At 27.5% G+C, this 11,264-nt stretch overlaps 1 protein-coding gene across 1 annotated transcript in view; it reads right to left on the minus strand.

Annotated features, from left to right (window-relative positions):
* The window catches only part of LOC106683556 (U2 snRNP-associated SURP motif-containing protein), a gene marked incomplete in the record, with an annotated part of 25,984 nt that overhangs the window by 8,186 nt on the left and 6,534 nt on the right, over positions 1 to 11,264 (minus strand). The window contains 5 exon segments of the mRNA XM_067048439.1: positions 749 to 828; positions 935 to 1,200; positions 2,402 to 2,517; positions 4,611 to 4,715; positions 8,653 to 8,696. Of these exon segments, the coding sequence (XP_066904540.1) occupies positions 749 to 828; positions 935 to 1,200; positions 2,402 to 2,517; positions 4,611 to 4,715; positions 8,653 to 8,696 (611 nt within the window).

Raw genomic sequence — 11,264 nt, forward strand, 5'->3', positions numbered from 1 at the left:
TATATATTAATTTTATGATCATAGCTGATTTGGTTTATCAATTATAATAAAATGTATGCATATAGTCTCAACATCCTTTATGATTCACTTCAACTCCAACCATTCTTAAGGACAAATCTTAATGTACATCTTTAATTAAAATACTGATTTTAATCAAAGGTGTAAATAAATAGAAGGTCGGATTGGCCAAAACGTTGGAGTTGAAATGAATCAATAAAGAATTTTGAGACTATATGGATACATTTTTATTATAAATGATAAATTAATTCCTTGTGTTGGAACACTTGTCAAATTGTTGATAAAGTGTGCTTCATCAAATTATGTATACTTGTCATTACCTCAATATTGTAGTTGTTATGTATACTTGTCATTACCTCAATATTGTAGTTGTTGTAGTGCAGTTAAGGAAATGGAATTTACAACTTGAAATACTACCGAGATAGTCCAGATGGGTCCTGAACGTCATTTAATGAATAAATAAAGGATAATTGGAAATTTAAAGGTTTCCAAATTTTTTAAAGTTGTTACATAGAATATAGAATAAATTTATTAAATGAATTCCACGAGATGAGTAGGGAAATAAGTAAGCAGCAGTTTGAACAATTTAGATTCTCAGTCTAGAAAATAATTTGTATTTTTTCATAAATTTCTAAATATTTTTCAGTTCCAATACATGAGTGTTAAAATGCAGTTCTTACAGTTGTCTACTACTCTGTTTCATTAAAAATATTAAACGGGAGATACTTACCATCTTCTATAGTTTGAAGCGTTAGTCATTTTGATACTACAATTATGCAGAATGTCCGACACAAGATAAAGTCTTGCTATCTAAAAAACAAATAAAATAATAATAATAATGATATAATAGTAAGTATTTTATTTATCACTTATAATACAGTTTTGAGACATACTATAACAATTATATAATTTTCACCTTTTTGTATAAAAGAGTAGTGCCATTTGATAGAGATTCCAGAATACAGTCACATATTTCATCAGCAGCTTCAGCATGTTCTATACAGAAGACCATGGCATCAGCTACTTTCAGTCGTTCAGGTGTCATGTGACGTATCAGCTGCTCCAGCCGATCTCTTTGGGCTGGTGAGAGGCCACCTTTCCTCTCCTCATCTCTTTCTATCAGCTCTTCTGGCATTCCCTGCGTGTACATGTTCATAGGTGGAGGTCTCCATATGGAACCACCTGTGAATCAAGAAAAAACTTATCTAAGTGAAACAAATATACATTTTATGATGAAATTTCATTAAATAAAAATAGTAATAATTAAATCTGAATCCTTAAATGGTATGAGATGTACTTTAGTGATCATTGATAATAAACACAGATGTTTTACAAATCAGATATACTAGTTTGCGTTTGCTAAGGTGAAGCTATAAAGATATTGATTCCAACCTGAAGATTTAAACTATAAAACTGATCATATTAGCGTCATAAGTGAACAGATTGCGCATATATAATGAAAAAGTATAGTAAAAAATGTTTGGGCCTCAATATGCTCATGACATAGGCAATTTTATGAATTAAAATAAGTAATATAATCCACAACCAAAATATGGGTATAAGACAAAAATAAAGGCTAACTTAAAGCCCTGTATTATGGAAAGAACCAAATTGTTTCAGCTGTAGGGAACAAATAATAATCTGGAAGTGATTTTTTTAATATACTTAAATCAAAACTCATTTATAAATAAACCAAATTATATTTGTAAAAAGAAGATAGTCCGGGTGCACTAAAAGAAAAAAAAATCCAAATAGTAATAAACCTTTTTAAAAAATGAAAAGATACGTTGGGGGTGGGGCCAATGTAGAATACTAATAAGTAAAAACTTATTTATTAGTGCTTTACTTATTTCTGTTCTACATTGACTCCACCACCAACCATCTTCTCTTCATATATATTATCTAATGTCAATGATCTCATCATTATTAACTATTTAAGGTGAGCCTACGTTTCACCCCGCGTTGCAGGGTTTCCTTCATCAGGGCTAAAAAAGATAGCAGGATAAGCAAATAGACAACATGAAATAAAATTGAATAAAGGTGCGGCTAATAAGTATTGTAATTACAATATTAAAATATTGTAAAATTTATATCATTTGGTTTAAATAATAATTAGCCCAAATCTTAGTTCAATTTTATTTCATGGAATCTGTTTTCTTACTTTATTACCATATTTTAGTGTTTGTATCTTTTCTAAGCCCTGCATCATAGGCTCACTCCTGATCATTAAGGAGTTTTATTACTATTTGGGTTCTTTTTTTCTTTGACCACACCCGAACTATCTTCCTTTTATTATTATTGCACCCAATCAAGCAACATGTTCCAAATTATATTTAATTCTAATATAATTACAGCAGTTTAAAATGTTTTGATGAATAATTACCTTTGAACATCCTGAACTCTCTCAGGCACCATTCTTTTTGTGAATCGCCTTGGAGCAGGGAGAATAACTTCCAGCGGTAATAAGTATGAGCTGGGGATTGGTTGTCAAACAAAAACCTAACAATAAATGGAACAATGTAAATACATATAACACAGATCTGGAAAATATCAAAAAATAAAATAATAAAAAAAAATAATCAGTATTTAATAGGAATGGGATAGGTCAATGGGCAAGGTACTGCCCCATAACCCAGGTTCTAAACAGATAATATATTATCAGTAGGTAATATCACCCACATATGGAATCTTGATTTAGGACTCAACTCCTAAGGCAAATACTTAGGACTAAATAAAGTAAGTATTCAGTCTTATTTCGGGTTGAGAGGATAAATCTGTCAGTTGAGCATACATATTTACATCATCTTAAGTTTAACTGTTAGAAAAAAAAAAATGCACCCATACCAAGTACTGAACTTTAATCTTCTTAAATAGCAATATTACAGATTTATCATTGTTTGGGGAGTATATTTAGTGAAATTTCATACTTGACTTTTTATATTCCAGTTCTTACATACTATCAATTTAGAATAAAAAAACAGCAAATTATTAATCTAGCGTTAATTATTTACAAATTGTTATCTGTTCAATAAAAATTATTTGTTACTTTTTTTTTTTTAAAGGCTTTTATGATTTCAAATTTGAAATCAGACTTAGCTAGAAAATTCTGTACACCATTTTATTTTTTTCTTAAATTCTCAAACACAGTTGAGTGATGGGCATATGATACCTCTAACTGGCAGCCATTTAGAAATAAATGAAGCTTATGGTACAGGTATTAGGTCTGTTCCAAGAACCACTTCTGATGGTCTGCAAACTGTACAGAGTATGTGCAGTAAGAAGTGGTTCTTGGAACAGACCTCTATCAGTAACAATAGAATTGGACAGCAACAGTAGGAAGGCTGAATAGCTAACAGTGGAGGAAGTAGGGGAAGCTTGAAGAATTAGGGTTGAAACTAAATAATTTGGTGGATAATCATAATATTAATAAAATCTGGAGCCATGGTAAGGGACATTTGCTCAATTAAGCACATTTTGATGGATTTGGGCAATCTATTTAAGATTGTAGATAATAAAATTTAAACGGATATAAAAAAAATTAAATCGATAAAATGAGTTTTGGCCAATTTTTTATATTCAAAAATAGACCATTATATGCCAGTTTTCAGATACTTAACACTTAACATCAGAGTAAATCCTCTCAAATACAGTGTGACTGTTGTTGGATAGAAAATCGCATTTTTTTATTTTTTTTTTTTTTTATTTTTAGAAATAGAATATTTCCTGACAATACTAAAACCAGTCCCACAACTTCCTGATCGCTAAAAGTGATTCAAATACTTCATTAAACTTTACTTATCAGGCTTTGAAAATTAATGTATAAATAATGTGACTGCATTTCATCATGAGAAATACGTCAGTCATTTTTTTATTAAACATCATGTCAGTGGTCGGAAAAACCTGAATTCAAAATGCCAAAATTGGGCTTTAACATAGTTCCTCTGTTCAACCCCTGGCACCGTGTTATAGTATGTCTTAAGCATGGCAGTTAATGTTTGGTTTACGTGTGATGACGCATTGGTGTGAAAGTGTTACATGTTGTTTGTTTGGAAGAACAAATGTTATATCTTTTCATGTTTGGATATTTTACATTCCGACATATTTCTTTAAGACAAAAAGTGCCAGATTTTTAATTTTAATATTTACTATAATAAAAATTTATTTATAGTTTAGCTTCTATAACTAAAATATTCTCAATTCATAATTAAGTAATTGAAAAATGATTATTTTTTAAAACAAATAAAGTAAGCAGCATTGATTAGGAAAATTTCTAACTAAACATTTTATCAAAGCACTGAGGTACTTTATTAAATAAACTCTAATAAGCTAACTTCAAATGCTCTTCCCATAAAATTATTCTTTTTGGTATTTTTTAAAAATTAATGATATAAATAGGATTAATACTTTTGAAGATAAAAGGTAATTTAAGGTTTTGAGTCCAGTTTGAACCTCAAAAATTATAGCACTGCCCTTAATTGGAACGATGTAGGTCCAATGGATGAATTTCAACTGAGTTATGAATAGAAACATAAATAAAACAATCAAATATTAAATTAAAAACTAACAGAATTATTTTAATTATAGTGACATACCTGAACATAGGGTTATTGATTTCTTTGTTCATGATCATCGCCTCAAACATCGGTCCTTCCCGGATAACATACTCAATCATGTGGTGAATCAGCATGAGGAGATTCCTATATTTATAACATTATCTTTCTAACCGCGACAATACTTACCCACAAATCATCTCTATTATCTAATTTAGTTATTTTTAATATGATCTTGCATCAAATTAAAAATGATTCTCTATCATTTTATTTAAGAAAAATAACTTTTTATTTATTTTTTCATAAATATTATGTATATTTGTTCAATAACAACAAAAACTAAAATTTAATATTTCAGGAACATAACAACAATGCAAGATCATATTAGCTTTAACTAATATTTAATTTAACTTCTCAACCTCTGCAAAAAATGTAAAAATCCAATAAAAGTTCAAATGCTGAGAATAAAATATTTTACTTTATATATATTATAGTTTTGAAATTATTAAAATTACTAATGGATAGAAAGGGGAAAAAAATTCCCTCATAATAAGGACTATGATTTCAAGATATTATTGTTTAACAAAAACAATTAAGAGGTTACAACAAAATCCTATTCAATACCAAGGGTATAAGGCAAAGGTTGAGAAATTACATTTATTTACATCAAATTAACCAACTAACTAAAATATATAACAATAAAATAATAAGGTCTAATTTGTAGTATATTAACTAATGTTATTTTCAAAATTTAATTTCCCCAAAATCAAAAAAGTCTATTTTATTTTGTGAGTATAAAGTTCAGTACTAGCTTCTTAATTCCTCACCCCTCACACAATGAGAGAATAGAAATTTCCTCAACACAGTGATGAAATTGGATCATTACATTTTCTTTTGGATGAGTTGCGCCTGATTATGTATTTATGTTTTCATAAAATTTTATATATTTTTTTCATACTTATTGTATTTACTTATTATGTTTCATTTATTTATTCAATATTTATTGTTATTTCATATTTAACCTGTCATATGAATTATGCACATTTATGCCTTCTAAATATTATTTCTGCGGATCATTCATCTAATTATAAAAATTGTAATTTTAAAACACTGATATAACAATTTTTTAAGTGAAAAATTAAGTTAATTCATTTTTCCCTTATGTCTAAGCAGGAATTTAATTTTTCACAGATGAGTTATACTTAAATCTTTAAAAAAAAAAAAAAGAAACAAAACGCTCCAGTTTTGCACTGCATCTGAGCGATCGTTAAAAACCAATGAAATTATAGTTGAGTGCGACTTTTAATTCTTCTTTTTTATGTAATATACCTGTTAATTTTAAAATACTGGTTATTTAAAAATTAAAATTCATTTGAGTTAATATAATCCATATTTACAGAATCAATTATTCCAAATTGAATCAAATTAACGAGCATTGTACTATTAATATGATTAAGATATTTTATTATTTAAACTTTTAAAAAATTTTTTTAATTAGAAAAAAAACAAAAATATGACTCACAAAAACTAACATCAATAGCACAAAATAAAAAGACATAATACATTTTAATAAACAAAAGGAAAACAAAGGTGTATAAATTAAAAAAAAAGAAAAGAAAAAACATTCCTTTACTTTGACCTCATAAACTTATGTAACCACAAGAATGTTAAATCTAATACAGAAAATTTAAGGAAAACGCTATTTGTTAGTAAATCAGAAAATATTAAAAATACACACATCACAAACCTAGATCAAAATACCATAAGCTCAAAAATTGAGATTCTTCAAATTAACATTGATTAAAATCCTGGATATTAACATAAATTAAAATAGACTTATGATAAAACTGGTTCAGGCTATTTTTTAATGGAATTAGAATAATCATTTTTAAATATTTCTATTTTTAAATTCATGCTATCTGTTTTGATCAATGTTCGCAATGTGTCATGCAAATATTTTGCTAAAAAAAAAATAAATAAAATAAAGCCTCTTTGTTTTCCTTTTCGACTTATTCTAAAATTATAATACACTATTATCATTTAAAAAAAAATTATAATATTCACATTCCCTCAACTAAACATTTAGGATCTGTTCCAAAAAAAACACTGATCATAAAAGATTTTAAATAACTCATAGGCATTAGGATACTATAAGTCTCTTCTCTCTCTCTCTTTTTTTTTTAACAAATTTAAACCACATTTCAGGAAAATTAAATGTACTGAATAACCTTTCAAGTTATTCAAATATTATATTGGAAGAATACAAAAAAAAAAAAAATGAAAAGATCCTAAATGTATAAGAAACCATAAACAGTGTGACCCCTCTGTGTCCTAAATATTAAAATTTGGCTGAGAGATTAACGAAAATATATTTTTTCTATAATTCATTTCTAACCTTCTTGTTTGTTTAATTAATCGGATTTAAAAACTAAGGCAGCTTTAAGGTTTGCATTTTTATATTTTATATTTAAATTACACAAAAGCACTGAGAATGAAAATAGGCTTAAGCATTTCTTGGTAACATTTTTGTCAAACTAAAACTTGATAAAATCCTTTTTAGCTCAGAACAGCAATCGAATAGTAGATTAAATGAATAAATAAATAGCCCAATATAATGAAAAACCAAATTGCTAAATCTTGACCAATACTGATAAAATATAACAGCATAGAAAGGTAAATATATTTAAAAAAGAACTCAATATATATTATTTCATTAACTAAAAATCAAAATAGCCTTATAATCTGACATCACTAAAGGAGACAGTGTTACAGAAACTTTTGTATAATGTAAATGAAAGACAACCTAAAGATTCTAGGTGCAGAAATTTCTAGCTGTTTTCCATTCATCTATTTTACTAAATTTTGTGGACTAAATAACACCTTGAATGAATTCAAATAACCCATGAAGAATTTTAACATCAAAAGGGAGTTTACTAATTGCCATGGACTGGAATGTTATTATCCAGTAAATAAATGCAAATCACAAAATAAAATTCAATAAAGATTGAGTTGGGGGAAAAAAAATGTAATGCTTGCCTGATTGATGTAATATGATTGCACCCGAATAATAAAAAAGCCAATTGAGGATAACAATTTTAATTCCAATTAAAAGTGTATTATATTACCTCATTTAGTTATTCATTATATCCTTTTATTTTTAATAATAATAGCATTGATGATAATGAGTTGCTTTTAAAACTTATTATTGATCTTTATATGAACAATAGAATAAGGATAGTTTGTTCATTTCAAATAACCATCTATTATCGCTAAGAAGATTCATTTTGACCAAAAAAGGCTTGATAAAAATCTTTTAATATAATCTAAACAATATGCAAGACCTATCTTCTGGATAAATTTACATTTATTAGACTTATTTCACATTACCCATGCATTCATGTTACATAGTGTGGGCATAGATCACTGCTTTGCTGGAATAGTGGCAGATCTGATGAAAAAAAAATTTCTTTTGTACTTGATGTATTCTATATATTGTACCCTGGACTGTGGTTACATTTTGATAACCTTAGCTTTGGGACTGCCTATTGAGGGACCATAATAGAGAAAGAAACCCTTACCTACAGTAATATCTTTGGAACAGGTACATTTAAAAATAAAACCAAAAAATTTTGTTGTCAGATGTGCCACTTTTCAAAAAAAAAGCTGCGTTATGAAAAATTAACTGCACTGGTCTGTTCAAGAATGAAATTGTCAAGTACTAATTTGACAGAAATGTTGAAAACCAAAAAAAAAACAAGCCATAAATATTTGCAGTATTTTTGTGCAGTAAAAATATTATTCCAGATGATCCCAAAAAACTTATCACCTGTTGCCTGAGAAATATTAACCTATTCAATAAGGGATGAAATTAACGTTGAAAGATAAAATCAGCGTCTCTGGTTCCTCATCCCTGTGCTCGTCTCGTAAGGTCACGCCTTTTCTTCCTCTTATTTAATTTTTCTTTACACCGACACTATTTTATTATTCTGTCTGCCAATAAGGCCCTGTTTTCTTGGACTCCACCCTGGAACCATAACATAACCTTACCTGTAGGGAACCTAACCTCTGTCTCTGTGATGCTTACCTGTCAGTCGGCATAACCACTTTCACGAGTGCCTGAGGTAAAATCTGTGACAAAAGCAGCGAAACTCATTACACACACAACCGAAAAAATTAAATAAATGGTAGTACTTGTGCACATACAATTTGCACAAATACATAATTAATGTTAAAATAAATCTCTAAGACTATTTAGAGAGTAGTGGTGGCTCAGATAAAACATGACACCTATTTCGGTAGACTATTAATTAAAATAGTCTGTAAAAGTTCAATAAATCATTAACTAAAACAAGGGAATATATTTGATTTGTAAACATTACAAAAAATTGTTTAGTTTAGATCATAACCGACTATTGCAGTACGTATCATGGATGTTTGAGCATGATTACAATATGTTCTAGTTAAAAGTGGAGAAGATAACATTCCACTCTATCAATTGTTTTAGGAGAATAAAAGAATTAACAAAAATAATTATGGTAAAGTTGCCATTGTATGAACCAAATATTATTTAATGAATTATAGCATTTAAGATAAAACCATTAAATCATTTTATTAACAATTAAAAGCACAAACAATATTCATTTTAGATAACCACTTATTTTATAGATATGTAATTTTAACTAATTACACAAACTATATTTTTAAGTTGCATTATTACAATGAATGTAAATGAAGTGAAAATTAAACAATTTTCTCATCTTATTTGTTTTTTCTAATTATTTGCGGGTGATTAGAAATTCCCCTTATATTCCTGATCAATGGGTGCATCAAAATTTTAGAATTCCTTTGCCATTCCAGAATGCTTTCATCAATAAAAGTGGTTATGTAAAAACACTTTTCTGATCTGATGTCCCTATTAACAATAAATAATAATAAGCGAGGATAAAAACATCCCGAGATGTTATAGTAGCTTTTTTGTTAAAATTGGTTTACCTAAAGTGCCACTTAATATTATCAATTTCACATTTCTTTACCATTTTGTCCAAATAGCCTTAACTTTTTTTATTAAATTGCTATATAAATATAGAATTAAATAAATAAATATCCCATGATAACAATTCCTTTTTTCTTATCCAGAAAACATTTCCTAAGAGTAAGTAGAGATGTCTTTGAAAAAATTTACTTGTATCAAGCTACATTTTTGCAGTCACCAAAATACTAATTTATGCTGAGACAAGTTCAATAACCATTGATGTTTTTAAATTATTAATAGTTATATCACTATAAATCAGAAAAAAAAGTCTCCTACATAAGCAAATAATCAGGATGATGCAAATAGATTTAAATAGTGCAGCAAAGTTGAATACAGTCATACTGCCTACACTGAATCCTTTAACTAAAAAGGAAGTTAAGAAAAAAAGAAAAATTATTTTCAATAAGAAAATTTAATTAGCAAACAAATAGTAGAGATATTATCTGAATATCTCAGGCTAATCACATAACCTCAAGCTTAATCGATGAGGTCACTTTAAATTCTCAAATATTCCAAACCAGACCACAAAATAAATAAACATTCAGAAATAGAAATAAAAATAACAAAAAACCTATTTCATTTGATCTTACGATCATTAGAATTATCGAAACAAATTTCAATACGTATAGAACGTTTAGAGTTTGATTAGAATAATTAAATCATCTAATTTACAAATAGTAAAATTGTTTTTACATATGTCAAATATTGAGATAATGTTATATGATATAAATAAAAATATTTTCCATTTTAGAATGTTAACTTATACTGTACTATATTTAACTTATATTGTTAAAGCTTAGAGATTGTAACAGTATGTTACATTGATCGAATCAATAGAAAATATGAAGCCAAAAGAGGATAAAATTATGAGCTAATAATGTCAATCTGCTCCTCTGAGACAAAAGTTTAATATTCAGTAAAAACATGAATATCTGGTTAACCGTATTGTTATCTGGATATTTAAATATTTTAATTCAATAAAACACTAGAACATTCAGTATGCTGTATTCTGATCAATTAATTGAGATCGAAAGTTTTGTGGTGTAATATGCACTACGAGATTCAATATTATTTAAATAAGAGCCACCACTATTATACCACATATTAATTGCAACTAACATTATTTATATGATTAAATAAATTAAAAAAATTAATAAATGCAGATGTCCAAAACAGAAGTGTTAAGTCTTTAAGGTTAAATTTTAGAGAAAGATAATGAAACAACCAGTTGAAAACAAAAGACATGTACGAGATTCTAATGTTAAGGACATCTACTTTAATTAAATTTTTGTGTATTAATTATCCAAGAACTGTATTAAAATAAGTTAAACACCCAATGAATACATTAGAAGGATCTATTAACTCTCATGAGTCAATGTGAACAAAATATATATATATAAAAAAAAGCTCAACGTGACTTATCCCTACCCTAATAATTTAATAATGTTGAAGGGAATAGTTTATTCAACTACGTTCATAAAAATCACAGGATAAAAACCGTTCTAGTGAGTGGAACATTGTTTAGCCACCAATTTGAAATAGAATAAAGAGATACTAAAGATATTATAGTTAATAGAATGTTGCTTATTTACCCACCCAAGTATTTTGTTGATGTCTGTCACAAATTATTTATTTTATGTTCAAGAGTTTGATTTTCAAATGAT

This window comes from Halyomorpha halys, unplaced genomic scaffold (genome assembly GCF_000696795.3).
Source record: "Halyomorpha halys isolate HHAL.00 unplaced genomic scaffold, Hhal_1.1 Scaffold494.1, whole genome shotgun sequence".
Lineage (NCBI taxonomy): Eukaryota > Metazoa > Arthropoda > Insecta > Hemiptera > Pentatomidae > Halyomorpha > Halyomorpha halys.